The sequence below is a fragment of the Ursus americanus genome, chromosome 31 (genome assembly GCF_024610735.1).
Source record: "Ursus americanus isolate L20-20 chromosome 31, mUrsAme1.1.p, whole genome shotgun sequence".
NCBI lineage: Eukaryota > Metazoa > Chordata > Mammalia > Carnivora > Ursidae > Ursus > Ursus americanus.
In genome coordinates, this window is record NC_142157.1 from 36,608,052 (window position 1) to 36,629,472 (window position 21,421).

Here is a 21,421-nt window from a genome sequence, read left to right on the forward strand (position 1 = left end):
GATAGGAAAAAAAAAATTTTTTCAGCATTTAGAGAAACAGTTTTAGGAGTTAACTCTTATGGACATAATGTTAGCATAAAGCTTCCCTGGCTGCCGTACTCCTCCTAACATGAGGTGCTAAGTCTCCGGAAAGCAGGGTAGTCCATTAAGTCCTGGTCAGCGGTTAAGCGAGTATCGAGACCCTGAGGAGAGTGAGTGCGGAGTGGACGTGCCTTGGCGCGTTTGTGATTTAGTCCACGGCAGGAAGGGGACCAGCTGAACACAGAACAGCTGAGAAGGGACCCCGCGCTCGGTTGGCTCGCGATGTGTGCGCGATTGGCACGAGGGTCTTAGCAGAACCTGATGTGGAGCTCGCACTTACTACTAAATCTGTGATTTCTGGTCACACGGTCCTCGACAGCCACCCGGGAGGCGTGTGTGGCATCTGAGTGGCGCAGGCCCTTTGTGGGCCGAGCTGACCCCAGGAGTTCGGTCTGGAGGCCGTGAGCATTGTCGTTTCCCTGGCGTTGGGTGAGGCACAGGACCCGCTCTCCTGGGTTCCGTGCAGCTGAGCCCGAGCACTCCATGCCTGCCTGTCCCAGGGAGACAGGAGGACCTAGTCATGGAAGCTTGGTGATGACTCACGCATGCAGCGTCTAAACAGCGTATCGCTTCTGTAGATGTGTGCGTTATGCACAGAGAGTTCGAGATTTGCTGTTCCATTTGCAAATAGTCTTTGCTGGCCTCCCTTATGTCTGCTCCTGGATGTCCTCAGGCGTGCGTGCGTCCTTTCAGCTCACTGTTTGGCCACCTTAATCGCGGCTACGTAATTGAAGTTGAATGGATGGGTTGTAGTGTGGGTCCTGTGCATCCCTCAAATAGTTCTTATGGAGGTACTTGAAAATCAGATGACTTTATCGATGGAGAAAATGGAGTAAAAAGGAAGAGTTCACAGTTTGCAAAGTGGTAATTTTGGGGTGAATTTCCAGCCTCCATCTTCCCTGCAAGGCCAGAATCTTCCCCGGAGTTGGTGGGTTCCATAAAAAGACATGATTCCCTTTACTCTGGTTCTCCCCCCTTTAGAATCCAGCCCAGCACGATCAGCCTATGGACCTGTCCCGAGCAGGCTCTGTGGGCAGGGAGCCCGGAAGCCATGTCCGAGGAGGCCCTGGTCCGGTGCGGGAGGCAGGCCCAGGCTCCCAGCCCCATACCAAGGACATTCTGGGAGCTGGGAGAGACAGGCTCTTCCCCTTGAGTTTTCCTGTACTTTCCCCATCCAGCACCAGCACCCCTTAGTGACTCTGCACCTTTCAAACCCATCACCTATTTCTGATCCTCGCACCTCATTCTGACCCCTGCTGTCCTGTCGGGAGATCCTGAGACGAGTCAGAGGTGCTGATCTGGGCGCCGGTCACAGCTCTGCCACCAGCTGACCGTGTGACCTCAGGCCATGTCACTGAACCTCTGGCCTGGCCCTCGTTACGGGTCCACCCCTTCCCCTCCTGGTTCTCAATGGTTGGGTGATGTTTTCGAGTCCCTCCCACAATTCATACAGTTGTGGAGGTTTGACTAAGTGTTCCTTCCTTTTTCTAGAACATTTTAGGTTCTTCTGAGAAAGTGTTCTGTGGTCTTTTCTCAGTAAAGATCAAATTTAAATAAATAAAAATAAAAAATAATGTATTGACTGGATAGTTTTTGTCCCACTGGTTATTCATTAAATCTTATCCCAAAGACCTCTACCAGATCCTCTCCATTGGAGCTGCAGGTAAACTATAGGACAGCCAGTTAGATTTGGATTTCAGATATAAGAGGAATCATTTTCCTACTACAAGTGTGTCCCAAATATGCATGGGCAAATGTATGCTTTAAAAAGTGTTGTTGATCTGAAATTCACATTTAACCAAGCGTCCTGTATTTTTATTTGCTACATCCGGGCCCCCTACCCTAAAATCAGACGTCCGCTGTGTTCTCGCAGCCACGTTATGAGTGCTGCGTTTTCGCTGACAGTAGAGCGATGTGGTTCACACCTTGCGTGTTCCCCAGGGAATCTCCCTGTGCAGATCACAGCCTCAGATGCTGCTCTTTCTAGAGGAAGGTGGACACAGTCCCTGATTTCTCGTGGTGAGATGTGCGCGCGTGACCAGAGTGACGTGAACCTTTCCTGGGCACGCTGTGTGGGAAGTCCGATCCTGCCAGCTTTTAGGGGTTCCGCGGCACGGGGCAAGGCCTAGAGGAGCCTTCTTGTGCGGGGTGGGGACTCAGGCCTCGAGAAGGGGAAGGGGTTCGGCAGACCCCCTGCCGTGGGCTGGCGGCGTCGGCTGGACAGAGCTCCTGTCCGTCCTGCACCTGTTCCCTCAGACCCGCTGTGCATTTAGAAAGGCTGTTCCATCACCTCCTTGTTCTCTCTTCCCTCCTCATTCCGGTGTTGTGCGGTTTTTAATTAAATGGCCTGGAGTGTGTTTGGGTGGGTACAGAGAGAAAATGATAGAAAATACAAGTCAGTGAACACCCTCTTTCTTACTGGTCTGCGCAGTCAGCCTCTCTGTATCCTGGTGAGTATTGTCCCACTGTGAACAAAATCACCATCACCTCAAAACCCTAGGAGTGCCGTTTGACTGTGGGATCTTAGCGAAGCCAGGGGCAGCCAGCTAATCTTGCCCACGTGGCTGTCCTATTGAGGCCCATCCATCGTTAGAAAGTGAAAGTTACTTGAAAAGAAATGAATCCTACATACTATTCCCTTGAAGAGAAGCATCTCTTTGCTTAAATAAACTTATTCTTCTAGAGCTTTCTTGTGGAGGAAGAGCTGGCCACTTGCTCAGACGTGGGCCTGACTGCGGCCCAGGGCTGGCACGGGGGACCACAGGGGCAGACCTCAGGGCTGGGTGAGTGACAGGTGCCACAGAAGGACGGCGTGGCTTCTGCCTGGCGGAATTTATTCATGGTCTGCATGTTGAAGCAACGTGTGACCTCCTCCTGCACTGCGTGTCCCCCTGCCACGCTACAGGCATGCCAGTGTTGTGTGCTGGAATGTTCTGCAGAACGGACGGAGAATCGACAAGCTCAGAAACAAACGCCAGGGGAACGGATGGACTGATGGGCCTCCGGATGGGATCCCACGAGAAGGACACGACACCCTCAGCCCTTCTAGTCAGTCGTGAGGAAATACTAGAGAACCCCAAGTAATAACGTCTAAATGACTAAATTTTAGCTGAGTAAATACACACAACAGATTTTACCATCTTAGCATCTTTCGGCACATGGTTCTGTGGCATTCAGCCATCCCTGCCACCAGCCACAGAACTTCCGCACCTTCCCAAACCAAAATGCTGTCCCCATCAAACACTAACTCCCCTTCCCCAGCCCCCGGAACCCCCCATTCTACTTTCTGTCTTTGTGCACTTGACTACTCCGCGTACCTCGTAAGTGGAGTCATACAGGGTTTGTCCTTCTGCCACTGGCTTAACCTCCTGAGCGTGCAACCCCGGAGCGACTGGCCTGAAGAAGGAGGCTGCCCCTCCACGGGGGTGGTCGGCAGCTGTAATGAGCAAAGGGCGCTTACACGCGAGGCTTGTCTGGGACCCGCACCCACCCACCAGCTCTTACAAGTTCATCAACAGACCCTAACTGGTCTCAGTCACACGGACTATGCAGGCGTTTTCAACACCATGTCACCATCTCGGGGCTGCATCCTTAGAGCAGCCTGTGGGAGCGGGGAAAGGCACGTGGAAGGCCCATCCATGTTGGAGCGTGTGTGAGAAGTCCTTCTTTTTTAGGGCTGAGTAATATTTCACTGTACAGATGGACCACATTCTGCGGATCCACTCATCCACTGATGGACACCTGCGTTGCTTCAACCTTTCTGCTCCTGGGAATGATGCTGCTGTGAACATGGGCATACAACTGTCTCTTCTAGACTCTGCTTTCAAGCTTTCCGGTAAATACCCAGAAGTGCAGTTGCTGGGTCACTGGGGAGCTCTATTTTTAACTTTCTGAGGAACCTCCACACTGTTTTCCAGAGTGGCTATACCAGCTTGCATTCCTGCCAACAGTGCACGAGGTTTCCCTTCTCCACATCCTCCCCAGCACCTGTTGTTTTGGGTTTTTTGAGACTAGCCATCCTAACGGGTGTGAGGTGGTGTCTCACTGTGGTTCTAATTTGCATTTCTCTGATGACCAGTGGTATCGAGCATCTTCTTACGTACTTATTTGCCATGGCATTTATCTCTTTTGGAGAAATGTCTATTCAAGTCCTTTGCCCATTTTTAATCAAATTGTTTTATTTTTGAGTGGTGGGAGTTCTATGTTCTGGATACTAGTCCCTTTTCGAATCTATGACCTGCAGATATTTTCTCCCGTCCCATGAGCTGCCTTGTGTTCTGTCGACACCATTCCTGGCTGAGTTTTCCATTTTGATGTGATCCACTTTATTCATCTTTTGCTGCCTGTGCTTTGGTGTCCTAGCTGAGATTGTTTTTTTGTTTTAATCAAATCCGATGTTGTGAAGCTTTTGCCCTATGTTTCCTCATAACATTTTTATACTTTTAACTTTTGTGTTTAGGTCTTTGGTTCATTTTGAGTTAAATGGTTTTAAATGGTTTTTTTTTTTTTTAATTTTTAATTTTTTTTTTTTAAGCAGGCTCCATGTGGGGCTTGAACTCATGGCCCTGAGATCAAGACCTGGACTGAGGGCAAGAGTCAAGGCTTAACTGACTGAGACACCCAGGCCCCCCAGGTGATACTTTTAAAAGGCAGGGCTTGTACTCTTTTTATTTTAATTTATTTATTTTTTTTAAAGATTTTATTTATTCAACAGAGATAGAGACAGCCAGCGAGAGAGGGAACACAGCAGGGGGAGTGGGAGAGGAAGAAGCAGGCTCCTAGCAGAGGAGCCTGATGTGGGGCTCGATCCCATAACGCCGGGATCACGCCCTGAGCCGAAGGCAGACGCTTAACGACTGCACCACCCAGGCGCCCCTTGTACTCTTTTTAAATATTGATTTCACAAAGACAGAAAAGCTTTGGAAATGTCCCTCGTGATGGAACCTAAAGAGACACGACAGCCAGATGCAAAACCTGGTGCTCAGCGGGTCCTCGACACAAGGGGTCAACGCTGTAGTGGCCGTCACTGGGCTGATGGACAGAGCTGGAATCGGGGCTGCCGGTCAGTGTTACTGACGCTGATAGCCATGCTTCGGTTGTATGTGAGAGTCTCCCTCCGTGGAGGAAATGCATGATGAACCAGCAGCGAAGGGTCGTGTTGGATGCAGCTACCCCGCCAGTCGTCAGAAGGACGTGTGGGTGTGCGGGTGTGTGTGAGAGCAGGACGGAGAGCACACACTTGATTGAGCAACGGAATAAAACACTAGTAATAGGTGAACCTGACTGAGGGATATTAAAAGTGTTCTTTATACTCTTTCATTTTTGCAAGTTTTCTACAATTTGAAATTACTTTCAGACACATTTTCTAGGAAACAATACTCATAACCTATCAAGTCCAGAAATTATTTTTGACGTCTTTCTGTTCTCAAGAAGGGAAAGGAGGTGTGCATTAGTGAAGACCTTCTGGTGGGAGGTAGCAGACACAACTCCAGCTATTTTTGGCAGACATGGATCCGTGTAGAAGGGAACAGCATGTCCCATGGAACCCAGGGTAGAAGCAAACTCCAGAACAGCCTGTGGGGCTCTCCACGTTGCCCTGTGCTCTCGGCACAGAGCTCTGCCGGACATCTCCATAGATGGATCGGCTCTGCTTGTCATCCCAGGAGGACACTGCCAGCCCCCAGCCCTGCGGTGTGGAAAGGGCCGGGGGGTCACGCTAAGGGAGACACCTGACAAACGCCTCTTGGGAGGGAGGTCAGGGTCAGCAAGGAGGGATACGTCGTGTTGAGTACGTGCCCTCGACTGGACGTGATGAGAAGGCTTCACCTCTGTGGTCTTCCTCCCCAAACGCACAACTGCCGTCCCACCCTGGGAGAAGTACCGAGTGGTCTCACAAAGCAGCTCGCTCGTCTCCTCGCAGCTGTCACGGTCATTAATACGGAAGGTCTGACCAGCTGCAGCAGCCCAGAGGGGCTACGGAGACGTGAGAACCAAATGCCCCGTGGGATGCAGAAGGTCTAGGCAGATACGATGAAGTGTGGGCTGGAGTTGGCACAGAAGTACCGATGAGGTTCCTTAGCTGTAGTGGGCGTCCCTCCCGTTCTGACACTTGTGCCTGGGTGTCCGGGACAGTGGTTATTGCCGGGAGCCTGACAGGTTTTCTGTGAATCTGAACGTGTCCTGGGACGCCTGGGGGCTCCGTCGGTGAAGCGTCTGCCTTCTGCTCAGGTCGTGATCTCAGGGTCCTGGGATCGAGCCCCACATCGGGCTTCCTGCTCAGCGGGGAGTCTGCCTCTCGCTCTGCCGCTTCCCCTGCTCGTGCCCTCTCTCTCTCTCTCTCCTTCATTCTCTCACATAAACAAAATCTTTAAAAAAATTTTTAAATAAAATAAAACTGTCCTAAAAATATATGCTACTAGTTAAAAGAAAAATCCCAGAGGTCTGAAAAAAAGACGTTTTTCTTAAATTTAATTGGAATGAATTTGCATCAAAACCTTATGAATGGACACAGGGCGTGGCCCACACCCCAGTGGGGTGTCCACCAACAGACGCCAACAGGAAGAAGAGGATGCGGGGCTCCTTTCAACCTGACAAGGAAAAGGACAGAAGTCGGGATTTGGAAGGAGGGACGCTGGGGACAAGAGCTTGTTAGATTTGTAATTTTGTAAGAGAAGAAGCACCAGGGCACGTGGGTATTTTCTTTGGATGGTGCTTCTGTTCTGCCTGTTGTCACTTGTTTTGGGGGTGATTTCCCCTGGTTTGGGGCTTCCGTGACCCCGGGGCTGCTGGGCTGCTTGTAACCCAGCACTGTTGTGTCACCAAGGACTGACCGCAGGGGCCAGCTTCCCCCAGAGGCAGTGAGGCTGCCTGAGGGTGTGACCGTGAGGTCCCTCACACGCTTCACCAGCAGCACGGGAAACACCACGCGGCTAAGGGCCCAACTTGGACGGTAGGATCTGTCCTGTTTTCCTCCCTCCGCCTCGGCCGCCGGGAGACTGAGGACGAGCTTCAGCCACAGGACCCCACGTGCTCGGAGCACTCGCACACACCCTGCGTCTGGGGATTTCCCCTCTGTCTTCTGGGACTTCGAGCAACTAATCATGCAGACGGTCTTCTTACGTTACGTTTAGTCTTTTGGACGCTTTAGACCATTCTGGAGGCACGTGTGAGGGAGAGCCCAGGCTGGTTGCTAGCAGCACGTCCGTGGCACGGGGGGCTGCACAGAAGCTCGTTCACGCGCTGGCCGACGGCGCTGGGTCCCGTGTCCTTATAGCAGAGTGGGTCGTGGCGATGGAAGGTGCCGGTGGTGCTCACCCTCCAGGTCACGCACGACCGCCGGGCAGCCAGGGCGGGGCAGCAGCATGACCAGCGGGATGCTCCTGGCAGCATCCGTGGCAAATGTCATCGCTCGTGCTGGGGCAGCTAGTGTGATGCCTCGGTGGTTTCGTGTCTCCTGAGCCCGTGGGTGACAGGTTGTGTAGGGCAGCATCAGCGGGCGTGGCCCCAGGGCAGGAGTCGTGGTCGGTAGACCCGTGTCAGGTGGAGGAAGGGGGCGAGCGTGTCGGAGAGCCCGTGAGGCTCTGGCAGCGCCCCCAGCCAGTCCGTGAGGCCAAAGGAAGTCCTGCCTAGGAAGGAACCTCTTGCAAACGGACCTCTTGCTGCATCGACCCTGCGTCTGCAGCCCCTTGACATCACCCCGGTGGCTGCAGCCTTTCAGGGCAAAGTCGGGTCAGGGTAAGAACAGTCTGAGGACAGAGCACAAGATAGGGACTTTACCAGGAATCACAAGTCTCCCCCATGTTAACTGTCTTCCTTGCTGTCTCTTCTGTTCTAGCAAAAGCCTAGACTTCCAGACATTAAGACAGCCTAGGCGGAAAAACATGTTTGTGGAAGCCCAAGACTTGTACTTGAGTTTAGGAATGTCAGACATGGGGCAGGGGCTCTCCCCACCGGCAGCATGGCCAGGTTAGAGGGGGATGGGGCAGCCAGTGCCCTGAGCGAGCTTGTGGGCTGATGAGAATCCCGTTGCCCTGCGAGAGGGGTCTTACTCCTCCGGGAGCCGGCTCTGTCCGCAGGATGGACGTGAGGGCAGCAAGAGCAGTGGCAGAGCATCCCCGTCCCAGGGCCAGCGGGTTTAATCCGCTTCTGCATCGTGTCACATAGACTCTGCCGCGTCCGCCTGAGTGCTCCCTGGAGGGTCTCTGCTGTAGGCTCTGTCTGTCCTGTCTCGGAAGACAGGATTGCTTTCTCCACTCCGTGTCCCTGTGGGACAGAGCCAAGCCCCCCCCCCACTGGCGGAGAGCCTGTCCCCATAAGCCCTCGCATGTACCGTCATGTGGCCGTAACCTTGCAAACCGTAGGGAGAGAGCAGTGCCCACAGCAGCACGACGGCCACGGACAGCAGGGCAGGTGCCCACTGGACGTGTGGGGCTCCTCGGAAGGTCAAAGGCCGAGCAGGGCTTCACCCACACCGTGCCTCGTGCCACCCTTCCAGCTCACAGTGTGTCTTCATTTCTGCAAGCGCAGAAGCTCATCCCTTCTGCATGCGTGCTGCAAACGCATTTCCCAGCTCGTTCAGGACACAGCTTTGACTTTTCGTTTGAGCAGGGCTGGGTTTGGCTCTTTTTTTCATTTCAGTGTCTGGGTATTGTTCTCTTCATGTGGGTGAAGGGCAGTCTTCTGTGGTGTTTGTAGCTTTTCCATGTGGGACCCGCCCTGAGCGATGCCAGCACCCTGACACGGTATGACTGGTAGGTCCTCCTTTCTTCCACACATGACATGAGATCCCTCCTTCTCCACGGGCTTGGAGATGCTGCGTCCCCCGCCCCGTGCCCCCAGCTCCCGCTCCACGGCGTTCAAGCCCTTCCTCCTGCGCTTCACTCTGTTTCCCTAAAAACTGCCTTTTAGGTGAATGAACAGCATCACAGTCTTGTAGCACGGGGGCAGGGATGCAAAACCAGGCACTTAAAATACTGTATGGGGACGAGCATAACATAATAAAAAATTGTTAGTATTATAAATAAATTAATTAATTAATTAATAAAAAACAGCCGCGAAGGATTTAGCGAGCTCTGCTTGTGACCACACCCATGTCGCCGGCAGTCGTTTGTTTTTTTAAGATTTTATTTATTGACAGAGAGCAGAAGCAGGGGAGCAGAGGCAGAGGGAGAAGCAGACTCTCCGCTGAGCCAGGGAGCCAGATGCGGGACTCGATCCCAGGACCCTGGGACCATGACCCGAGCCAAAGGCAGACGCCTCACCGACGGAGCCCCCAGGCATCCCATCCACAGTTCTTAAGATTAAATCACCATTGAATATTTTTTTAACGGAAAAGAGTTTCTTTTCTGTATGGAGGTTTTGCCGTCTGAATTGGCCAGTCCTGTCGTCCGGGGCTCAGATGCGCCGGGGTCGGAAGGTAGACTCTGCTGCCCCAGACCTGGGCTCTGCCGAGCCTCACGAGGCCTCAGCCCCGGGCAGCACAGTCCCCATGGCGGCAGCGGGTTCAGAGCCGTGGTGTAATGTTCGCTCCGCTCCTTTTCTGCAAGTGCTGAGTCGAGTCCTGGTTCCTCTTGGTGCAGAATCGTCTTCCCAGCTCTCATGCCAGCCTGGTGACTGGGACATTGCCTCTGTCTGTGGTCTGTCCCGGGTCTCTGTCCGTCTCCCCGCCAGAGCTCAGTGCTGTCTGCTTCCGGAGCACGTTTTCTGTGACTGTTTGCATTGGACGGTGCTCACCAGCAGACTTATTCCCCAGCAACCCGCCCGGCATCGACCAGGTGCTGAGTATGGAGCGAGGGAACCGCAGGCTCGAAAACACACAAGTCACCCTACCTTCTCCTTCTGTTTGCAGAGTCCGCTTGGTGGAAAGAGGCTCCCCTCATAGCTTGCCCCTGATGGAATCAGGAAAAGTAAGTATTGAAGGAGGGAAGGAAGATGCATTTCTGTGTGAGTCTGAGTCTCAGCGTATGAGCTTTAACATTTTAAGAAATGTATTTCATAGAATATTTTCCCAAAAAGTTTTCTTAAATGTAATATTTCAGAACTGGGTTTGGCCATGAGTACAGAAACTCCAAACAACAGTGTTTTAAACAAGTTAGATTTTTCTTTTCTCTCATGTAAAAGAAGTCATGAGAACTCCAGGGGCCCTGGCATCTTCTGTCTCGTTCTCCTTTGCACGGAACCCTTCCCAAGGGTGCCTCAGGGTCCGACGTGGCTGCTGCAGCACTAGCCATCACTTCCACGTTGCAGCAGCAGGAGACAAGCAGGAAAAGGAAACTAGGGGTGCAGACCTCGGCGAGGCTCCTAAGCCACCTTATACGCACTTAAGTGCCGTGGCCAGAACCTGGTCACGCTGGCAGGAGGAGAGGTTGGAACCATTACGTTGGTTCTGAAGATCGTGGGCCTCGCTAAAAACCCAGGTACCGACTGCTGTGCAAGTAGACGAAGAGGGGCGATCAGGGGACAAAGTAGGTCCTGCCACAGTGAATATGCCTTCGATACGAGTTAGAGGGCAAGAAGTGTATTCACACCTGACTGAAGACTTCTTGTTCCTGTGTTTGGCCCCACTTGACATAATTCCAGAAGTGCCTTATGTCGCTTCTGGACCTTTTATAATCTGTCTACGTGAGCGCCAGTTAGAGTTCTTAGTACTGAGTTGGTTCTAATGGCAGGACGCTGTGCTTACCCACCTCAGCCAGCCGTCAGCAGGACTGAGGGACCAGAGTCTGCACACGTCAGAATCAGGGACGGGACAGGAGTTCTCACCACCGAGGTTTTGCTGGATCTCAACCCTTCCCATGAGCTGGACCGACATGGACTGTATTCTAAATTTGCAGAACTGGCTTTCGCTGCCACATGCTTGTGGTTTTGGTGAAATTCAGAATGTGTCCAGGCCAAACTCCCATTAAGAAGGAGATGCTTGATATGAACATTTTGATACAAGACACTGACGTGCAGAAGAATGTTGAAGCATCACCGAGAGAGGGAGAGCTAGACGGGCATTCGAGCCCGGCCACGCCGGGACGCGCCAGCTCTTCCTCCCTTCACGTCACTGTGCCGTGCCCACCTGCGTCTTGAGTCCACACTCGTCTCTGAAAACTTGATCCACGACTTCCTTAATTCAGGGCCTACGGCAAACCTCGCCCTTCCTCTACATTAGTGTCCCGTGATGTCACACACATAAATTAATTAATTGAAACATCGGAAGATCCCTATTTTGCAAGCACCAGGCTGAGTGACATCGTTTATCCTGTTTTCATTCAGGTTCTTAACTTTAAGATCACATTAACACGGGCTCTGTCATTGTAGTAATAATTACAGTACGATGCAATTGTCACATAGTGATTACGTCATGCTGTGATACGTAATTTTGATTTAAAGCCATGCTACTTTCTAAACCCTTTCAGAAAACAGGCACACAGCCTGAAGGCAAGGTCAGGGTTAATTGGGGTTAGCCGTCTACCTCTCTGCCCACTGACCGGAATGTTCTCTTTTCCCACATAGATACTTCCAGGGGTTCGGATCATAATTGCCAATCCAGAAACAAAAGGGCCGTTGGGCGACTCCCACCTGGGTGAGGTGAGTTACGGGGTGCCCACCCAGGGGAGGTGACTTATGGGGTGCCCACCTGGATGAGGCAAGATGTGGGGTATGAGGTGAGTATGGGTGAGACCAGATTTACGTTCCTGTCCTCCTGGACACCAGTGTACCGCGCTCCCGTGCCGCGGAGCCACAGCGCACATCCTCATCAGGTTGGGTGAGTCCCGACGGGCTGGCTGGAAAGTGACTCGAAATGAGCCTTACTGCGTCAACGAGTTGTGAAAGTTCAGGTTACGGAGTGGATTTCCGTAAGGAAGCGTGCATGGCTCTCTTCGAAGAATTTAGGCCAGAGAACAACGTGGACCGAGTTTCCTTCTTTCTTGGCTGCTGCGTTTCCCACGTGCTTGCTGTGGTCGCTGAGAGCTCATCGGGAAGACGACGGAGCCATGCGCACAGAGCATCCGGCCGCAGCCTAGAACCCTAGAGTAGCAGGAAGCGGTAGCAAGCGGGTTAGGAAATGACCGCTGTTTCCTCTGGTCAGGAAGTCAGTAGTATGTGCGATGAAGCCTGGCTGACTCACCTCCTGCCGCCCACCCCCTGCGGCGGGCTGCGTGCGGCTGGAGAACACGCGTCCTCACCCCACCGGCCCCAGTCCGCCCCCGGCCCCACTCGGCCAGGCCACCGAGGATGGAGAGCACATCAGGAAGGTGCCAACACACCTTCCCTCCCATTCTTTCCGAGGCCAAGCCGCCATGTGTGCTGGGTGCTCCCCGCCTGCCCGGGAGGGACCTCCTGGCTGCCCAGGGTCACCCGCCTGTGTGGTCAGCTTTCCCTCCTCGCTGACCTGCCCTGTGGCAGGCACCTCATTAAAAACGCCACCACTGAACATACAGAGGACAAGCCAATGGTTGCCAGAGGGGAGGGGGTGCAGCGGGGCAAGGTGGGTGAGGGGACGGAGAGGAGCAAACTTCCGGTTGTGGGAATGCAGGGATAGGGTTGTCATAATGGTGCGGGCGACTCCAGTTACCATCTCGTCACGCACGCGAGTGTCAGATCGCTCTTCTGTGCCAGCCAAAGTAACGTCTGTGTCCACCCTCCTTCACTTGAAATTCTCAGTTCCACGTAAAGATCAGAACTGAGCTGATAAAATTCCGTACAGATCTTCTTTAGGAATTTCCTTTAGATACATTCCCAGGTGAGGCTGGGAAGCACGGCGTGCTGTCTTGGGCGCCTGGAGAGGGTGCCAGCCGGGCATCAGAGCCCACCTCACTCTCGTTTTCTGACCAGGAATGTGTCTTTTTTTTTTTTTTAAGATTTTATTTATTTATTTGACAGAGATAGAGACAGCCAGCGAGAGAGGAAACACAAGCAGGGGGAGTGGGAGAGGAAGAAGCAGGCTCCCAGCGGATACGGGGCTCGATCCCAGAACCCCGGGATCACGCCCTGAGCTGAAGGCAGACGCTTAACAACTGAGCCACCCAGACGCCCCGCTAACCGGGAATGTGTCTTAAGGAGGAAACTGTGTGTTGGAGAGCAAGGGACAGGTGTCAGTCCCCCCTGTGTGATGGTGTCACCTCTGTCTCTGCTCTAGGGTTTCGTTTGTTCAGCTCGGAGTGCCCTGGGGGCTATGGGGCAGTGCAGACAGACAGACAGTCTCTCACTCAAGGAACTTGCCCGTGTGTCAGTGTAAATAGCAAAGGCGCCAAGCCCAGAAGGTAGTCTAGAACACCTGACTCTGCCCATTCCTTTCACTGCACAGACCTGACTGCATGCAGTCATGAGCATGTCCGGGACTTTATGGCTTAACCACTTGTGGACTTTTCCGTGACTCTGCATAACCTGCACGGGCATCACTTTGTGCCAACATATCGTTCTTTCTCATTTGCCCAAATACCACACGCTCGGGCTTTTTTGTTTCCCATTTTTTTATGTTACATAACTTTCCTCTTAGTTTGTTTTGGTGTGTGCTGGTTTTTTTGTTTTTTGGTTTTTTTAGAGAGTGCAAGTGGGGATGGATTGGAGAGGGGCAGAGGGAGAGAAAGAGAGAATCCCAAGCAGACCCCCCTGGAGCACGGAGCCCAGCACAGGGCTCGATCCCACGACCCTGAGATCATGACCTGAGCCAAAACCAAGAGTCAGACGCTCAACTGACTGAGTCTCGCAGGTGCCTGGTGTATGCTATTTTATTGGAATATATTCCTGAAAGTATGCAAACCACGTGAAAGGGAAAAATAAATCATAAAGCTTTTTAACGTTTTTCCAAATTGCTTTTCAGAAACAATCCTTATATTTGAATAAGTAGAAGCAAACTAGTACAACTTTGTTCATTTGATGTGTTCGCTTTAAAAACCCTCGGTCTGTTTCCTGGGCTTCTCCAGAGGTGGATGGCTCCGTCATTTGCTTAGTTCTCTGTTCCAGGAAACACTCGGCATCTGCATCTCCCCTGAAGCCCACGCGAGATCACCACGGCCGGGCTCCCGCCGAGCGTGGGCACTGTGCTGTCAGTGACCGTACTCTCTTCCCTCAGATACGCGCAGGTGAACTCACCCAGTTCTGCTGCTTCCTCCACAGATCTGGGTTCACAGCGCCCACAATGCCAGTGGTTACTTCACCATTTACGGAGATGAGTCCCTCCAGTCGGATCACTTCAACTCGAGGTTAAGTTTTGGAGACACCCAGACGGTCTGGGCGCGGACAGGCTACTTGGGGTTCCTGCGGAGGACGGAGCTCACAGATGCCAATGGAGGTAAGAGCCCAGGCAGGCGGGTGGAAAGGTCAGGCCCCCCGGCCGTGAGAACTTGTGTGGGGCTGGGACCCCAGCCTGCAGAGCACAGGGTGCACGCTTGCTGCAGACCAGCATAGAAGCAGCTGAGCATGAAGGAGAGGGTGAGCCGTGTGCGCACCAGGCTCCCGTCACGGGTCAGACCGTGTGCTCCCGGTGGAGGTGCTCCCGAGGACTAGGAGACAGGGTCCTGCAGGTGTGCGAGGCTGGTCCAGGATGCGCGCTCCCCCGTGGCGCTGAGCTGTGCAGCCGGCTCTCCCGCGAGACCGCGTTCCCGGCCAGGCCGGTGTCCCGGGAGCCCCAGGCTGCACGGCATCCAGGTGGAAAGGGACCAGGTACCTGCGCTCAGCGACCCCGTTCCTTGGCATCTGTCTCTCACTCAGGGGTAGTTTTAATCTTAGTCTCTTAAAAAGCAGCTTGCGCACCGTGGTTCCGAGGTTCACACGCGTTTTGCACTCCCTGTGCAGAGCGCCACGATGCCCTGTATGTGGTGGGGGCGCTGGACGAGGCGATGGAGCTGCGGGGAATGCGGTATCACCCGATAGACATCGAGACCTCGGTCATCAGAGCCCACAAAAGCGTCACAGAATGGTGAGTCGGGGCGAGACGGGAATCGTGGGGCGAGGGCAGTGGATGGGGTCCTGTGCGGGAGAGCTTGGCTTGCAGACCTTTAGCTCTGGGACTAATAACTCCATTGGGAAGGAGCGCGCCGGCCTGCCGTCTGCACAGCGTGTGTTCCCTGAGAGCACTGTCCTGAGCCCCGCACAGCGAGTCCCGAGGAGCCGAGCTGTGGCTGTGTGGTTTCCTTTCCGAGAACGTGACGGATGCGTCCACACACACACAAGCAGGCGCTTAAAAGTGGGAGCACGTCATGGACGACTGTCCAGCTGGGCACCGTGACCGGCCCGCATGGGGGCAGGCTGCGACGGGAGGGCGGGAGCCAGCTGCCAGCGGCCAGGCGGCACGGGCCCTCGGGGACGTGGGGTTTGTCCTCCCAGAGTGGGGCTTTCCGCCTCGCTGGTCCATGTGGTTGGCTGTGTTGCCGGTGGGATGGCCTGGGGGCCTCGAGCTCACTCCGTGCCTTTACACAGTGGAGAAGGCTGCCAGGTGCCTCCACGCCGTTAACCATGGGTTGGTTCGTTTGGCCCCGGAGCTGGCAGAGACCTGGAGTGCTCGCGAAGCTCGGAACCCCGAGGGAGGCACATTCCGACATCTCTTGTGAGCAGTCCTCCCTGGTGGGTAGATGGGCCTGAGGGTGCTCGTTGCCCCTCGTGAGCTGATTGCAGGCTGGTTATTGGTTGCCATTTGCTGCCCCCGGACACGGGCAGCTCAGCAGCGTGGAAGAGAGAAGAGAGAGTTTGCAAACCCACGCGTGGGCGCTTCCGACATGGCACCGCCCTCCTTTCCGCAAGGCAGCTGCAGCTGCCTGTCACGTGGCTGTGTGGACGGCAGCCGGGATCCCCGGAGAGACTGCAGCCAGAGATGGCACAGGGCCACCTCAGCTTCCACGTCACTGGCCACACACACCAATTACAGCCTCCCGTGTCTGTCGTTTTAAGAAAATAATTCAGACTGGTTCGTATAGCCTCCCACGAGCATTTTCCGTCTGGTTGCAAAAGGCTGTTTCCACCTTAAAGGTCTGCGACGGGGGCTCCCTGCCACCCGTTGTGGGTTTCTGTTCCAGGATTCAAGTTTTTGTGCTCAGCCCTGCTGTTGTCACCCGTGCTGTGGCCTCACCTGAGGCGCGTGGGACCTCGCACTCCCCTCTCCTCACGCACACACCCACAGTTCGTCCCGTTGGGCTCCAGTCTGTCGGAGACTGCCCCGCACAAACTGCTCTGTTGTTCTTCCCGGCCTGGGCTCCTCCTGCAGCACAGCCCTCGAGGCGGGAGGCGGGCACTCACGTCCCTCCCTGTGGCTGTGGCACGGTGGTACGGTTGTTCTCACCACATCTTGCCTCTCACCCGGCATCTCCAGTGCCGGACGTCTCTGGCCCTTGGGAAATGATGCTCCTGCCCACAGCTCCTCCATCAAGTACAGAAGCCTGACTCCTGGTACCGTGTCAGAAACATCTGATGCTATGATACACTTACACCCAGAGCGCCTAATGTACGTAAAATCTGTGACATCACAAACTCAGGACGGGCTCGCTTGGGCCACTCAGAGCAGTGTTCCAGTGTCACGAAGAGTCCTGTTGCGGGAAGTCGGCACCAGCACGTCTTGGGAACGGACCTTGGCAGGACCGTCCCCTTGGTACACACTTACCACAGCAAACTCAAGACGCAGTCATCTGTTGAATAGTCTCCAGTCTTTCCCTTCCACGTTAACGTGTGTATTGGTCCTACGAAACAAAACGTGCGGGGTTATTTCTGAATCGACAGACCCTTACAGTTTTAGAAAACAGTAGTGAGTTTCCCAAGTACTTGTTGCCCCTAGACCCTCCTGTGCGTCCGGCTGGAGGACGCGGATGCCAGCAGCCCACTGCCGGGCCCTGGAGCCTGGCCGCCGCCCCCCACACCTCCTCCACCCAGGACCCTTCTGACCTCGGCCCGCAGGCGACAGGCACCAGCAGCAAAGCCTGTTAAGGCCCTATAACCACCCCTGTTCAAAGACCAACCTTATAAACCACAGGCGGCTTAGAGTGTAAAGCACCGAGCTTAGGCTCCCACACACTGGCCAGACCCAATCTTCTGGGTGACCCTCCACTGAAAGATCCCAAATAAAGTACTTCTGGAGGAATCTCCGATGTTCCGGAGGCTCTTCCCCCACACAGGGCACCTCTTGCTGCCGGACACGCCCTCCAGACTCAGTGCTTCAAACAGTGGTGCGCTGTTGGGCCCCATGTGTGCAGTTGTGCGCTGGGTGGTCTGGCACCAGTGTGACTGGGCCCCGCGGTCAGCCCGACACGAAGCTGCTGGCTGCGCACATTTCTCATCCTCCCTCCGTGTCCCCCTCCTGCTGCGGCAGAGGGAGGTCAGGACCGGCCCCAAAGCCCCAGCTACTCTCTAGCCTGTGCAGACTTAGCGCTGACCAAGTCTGAGGGCAGGACACAGACCCACCTTAGGGCTTGGTGCACACACGGTGGGGCTCCCGTGGCTCCCTTGCACCGCGTGCCCCTCGGCAGCAGCGGGGGGCAGAGGGCAGGGCCGCAGTTGGGGCGCCGCCTGGCACAGAGATCCCATGCGTGCGCGGCGGCCACCGTGAGAGCGGGCTGTCGAAAATGCCAGCAACAGGAATGTGCGCAGCCGCTTAATGAGCTGAAGGCCGTGGGCTCCGAGAGACTGTCAGGGTGCAGGCAGGTCAGAAAAGAACCAGGTGGAACTTGCTGAAAACAAAACAAACTGTTCCATAAACCCCTCGCGGCGTGGTGACGGTTGTTTTCTCTCTTGCAGCGCCGTTTTCACCTGGACAAATTTGCTGGTGGTGGTGGTGGAGCTTGATGGGTCGGAGCAAGAAGCCTTGGACCTGGTTCCCTTGGTGACCAACGTGGTTCTGGAGGAGCACTACCTGGTGGTGGGGGTCGTGGTCGTGGTGGACATCGGTGTCATCCCCATCAACTCCCGGGGGGAGAAGCAGCGCATGCACCTGCGAGATGGCTTTTTGGCAGACCAGCTAGATCCCATCTATGTGGCCTACAACATGTAGTCTTGTCTCCGGCTCCCGTAGGCTCTTCTGGGAAAGTAAACGTTTTTCTCAGTGTCACTAAAGTTTGCAGACACGAGGGCAACATTCGCCGGAATGGAGCCCTTGTTCGCGCGGTGGTGAGACTTTCCACAGCAGTCCTGATTGGCATGGGGGTGAAATGTGAAATGTGAATTTACCACTGAAGTTTGCTCAGAAGGACTTTGGATTACTGCCTTCAGTTTGTTGGAAAAACCCATTTCAAAAACTTTTTCTTTTTTTTTTTAATTATTGGATAATAAGTGCTTTCTTCGTAAATGTGGTATTTTGTTAAAAGCCAAAATAGCAATTAAAAAAATATTCTGCCCTCCGGATGGGTTCTTTTAAACAATTTATGTAGCGTGACAAAGAATTGTTTTCTCTGTTTAATGTGTCATGAAATCTTAATGACATGGACCTTGTTACTAATTTAAGCCATTGCTAGATTTCATCCTTTTAGGAGAGTTTGTTGAGGTACGAGAAAACCTTCCAATTAGATGTTAGCAGCTTTCTTTGTCAGAAATGTGCTGCAGAAACAAAGGCTAGCCTACGGCCTTTGAAGTTAGCATAGAATGAGAAGAAACTATAAATAAGGTGTATTTCGGCAACCATCTTGCAGGTATCTTTGTACTAAACTAAAAAGATAAAATAAGTAACTTCTTCATGTGTAATTATGTACAGAACGTTTAATTTATTTTGACCTCTTTAGAAGTATAAAAGAGAAACATTCAAGAACATTAAAGTCTTGTAATGTTTGCTAATATAAAAAAGTGTTGTATTATCTTGCGTGGATAGTATCACAGCAAATATATATATATGAAATATAAATTCACTAATGAACAAAGGAGATTTTAAAGTTTAAAATGCAGAACTCGTCACTTGCATGGTGTCCCCTCCACTGTAGATAAAGCGAGATTCTCTCACACCCAGTCTGCTGATGCGAGCAATCCCAGATTGCCGGCAGCCCGGTCTAAATGCTTCTTCTAGAACCAGAGACCAGCAAGTGAATTGTTGCCATCTCAAAGATGGGGAAGGAATTTGAGGCTAAACGTGCACTATTTTCCCTTTGCTGTGGGGGCAACAGCGAGCGGTCTGTGCCAGCGTGTGCTCCCGACACTGAGCGGGCGTTAGGGAAGGCAGGTGGGGGTGGCACTGTCCTCTTAGCTGCCGGAGACCCTTGTTCCTCATCATTTGTGTTAGCGTCCCCCTTTCTGGTCCTTGGTGTGGAAAGGAATGCTCGCTTGTGGTCACTTGCTCCGGGCTGTGTCAGTTCCCCTCAGACGGCCGTTGTACGGAGCGGACAGACTGTCCGAAACAGCTTTAAGGGAAAAGACTCACCTAGGAGCCCGTCGCTCGGCCAGCTCGCTGGGGTCCCCCGCCCGGCGTGAGTAGAACCCGCAGGGAGACCCCCTCCCGAGCTGCCCCGGGACCCCTCACAGAGCCGCTGGCTGAGCGAGAAAGCCTCCCAGCTGTCTTCACTTCGCCACCTGTGGAGGACACGCTTCTGATTTCCGTCTCTTGCTGCTGCTGCCTCACACGCCTTCCAGTTTCAACGTCTCATCTGTACACTCCTCGGTCGCACTGGCCCATCTGTGTCCAGCCGAGAAGAGGTATCCGCTGTCCAAGCGTGATTTATCTTGTACCTGCCCCGATAGGACCCCGCAGTGGCTCTCGTTGCTAGAAATGCATGACCGAGACTGTTGCTGGGCAAACCTTAGAGTCTCTTTTCATGACCTTGTAGGCAACGTCTCCATCTGCCTTTGCTGTATGCCCTTTGCTAAAGGAGAGTTTTGTTTGACTTCCGAGATCCAAGGCCAATTGTTTTTTTTAAAAATTTTAGTGGCATTTTTTTTTTAATTTGTCATCATATGGGGTGCATCCTTCCATCTCCACATATTATTTGATTTTTTAAAATACTGTTTGACTCCATTGCTGTGTGTGACTATTTCTCTACACGCTTCAGATACACATTCCTACAGTCTTCTGCTTCCTGAGGGGAAAAACCCCACCACACACAGAAAAAAGACGTTTTCTTACACACACCCACCTTGTTTAGGGGGAAGGAGGTTTCAGGTTTCAGGCAAGATTCTGACCAGGAAACAATGACAGGATAACTTGTGAGGTCTGGCTGATGTCGGAAGCAAACAAGAAATCAGGTATCACTTCCAGTATGACCTTCACCTCCACCGTGTCAGCCCCACATGCAAGGCGGGCCGGTCGTGAAAGCGGTTAGTGACGTCCTGTCATCTCGCATGTTAGAGTTGAGGTCCAAAGGGTTGGGGGCTGGGATCGAAGGTCGCTTGTGCAAGAAAAAGGAAAGGAAACCCGTTTCAGCAATAAAGAAGGAGTGTTCTGTATTAGAAATTGTGCTGTAGATAAATCATTCATGAGAATGTAACAATGTTTGTCTTGTGACCTTGTGCTTTTGAAGTCAGACAAAACCGTGTAATCAGCTTGCACAAAGGAGGGTACACAATGAACATTGAAACACAGACCTAACCCGACAGGGCGGCTTCCTCATGGTGCTTGTTTATTATATATATTTAATCCTGCTTGACACTTTACCCGAGGGAAACTGCCCCTTTTATCAGTTGAATGTTAGCAGCGTTATTTCATAGAGTGTGGTGACTGGTTGGAGAAATTCATGTACTCAACCAATCACAGTTTCAAACAAAATTTTTATGTGCGAAGGACGGCAACCTTCTCGTATGTTAAACCACCAGTAAGCTTTGTACATCTGTGATAACGCCTGTTTTATATTCAAATGAACAAATAAAAGCTTTTATTTTTGTTGCTCTGAAAATAGCAGTTTCTTAATTGGTCCCCTGGAAAACTGTCTGGGACAGCTTCCATCCCAGGAAGGAAGCGACTCCTGCAGGGAAATGGGAAATGTATCCGACTCTGTTTACATAATTTGTTGCATTACTTATTAGTACAGATGATCATACTTTGAACAATGTTTAAATTTTGATGTGGGCATTTATTGCTTAAAAAATTCCTATGGCAACAAATGTTTTGTGAAATGTTTTTTTTTTAATTCTTTTAAATATATCTAAATATATTTGTTCACATTTGCTGCAAGTGTACAGATTCTTGGTAAATTTGGGGGACGAAGAGGAAGCATGAGTCCTGTGTGCAAATACTTTCTGTCAGCCGTGTGACAGGGAACCTCTGCGTGTCAGGAAGCAGGCCTAGCTGGCTCTTCCCACCCAAATTAGCTTTGCTCGTTTGACAACCTGAAAAGCTCTCTTTTGCCCAAGATCTGAGAGTTCTTACAGGTTCGTCTCGTGGAAGGCCGTGGCTCCGGCCTAATGGTTATCAGAAAATACACTGTGTACACGTGAAACTCAGTAGCACCCGCAT

The 21,421-nt window shown here is 52.7% G+C and overlaps 1 protein-coding gene across 5 annotated transcripts in view; it reads left to right on the forward strand.

Annotated features, from left to right (window-relative positions):
- DIP2C (DIP2 acetate--CoA ligase C (putative)) overlaps nucleotides 1-20,861 on the forward strand; it is a 390,975-nt gene extending 370,114 nt beyond the window's left edge. For all 5 annotated transcript variants that reach the window (XM_045812960.2, XM_087857775.1, XM_045812961.2 and 2 more), the window contains 5 exons: nucleotides 9,929-9,986; nucleotides 11,581-11,655; nucleotides 14,188-14,362; nucleotides 14,866-14,989; nucleotides 17,791-20,861. In XM_045812960.2, coding sequence (XP_045668916.1) covers nucleotides 9,929-9,986; nucleotides 11,581-11,655; nucleotides 14,188-14,362; nucleotides 14,866-14,989; nucleotides 17,791-18,043 — 685 coding nt within the window. In that variant the 3' untranslated portion in view covers nucleotides 18,044-20,861. The remainder of the gene's footprint in view (nucleotides 1-9,928; nucleotides 9,987-11,580; nucleotides 11,656-14,187; nucleotides 14,363-14,865; nucleotides 14,990-17,790) is intronic.
- Nucleotides 20,862-21,421: the final 560 nt, after the last annotated feature.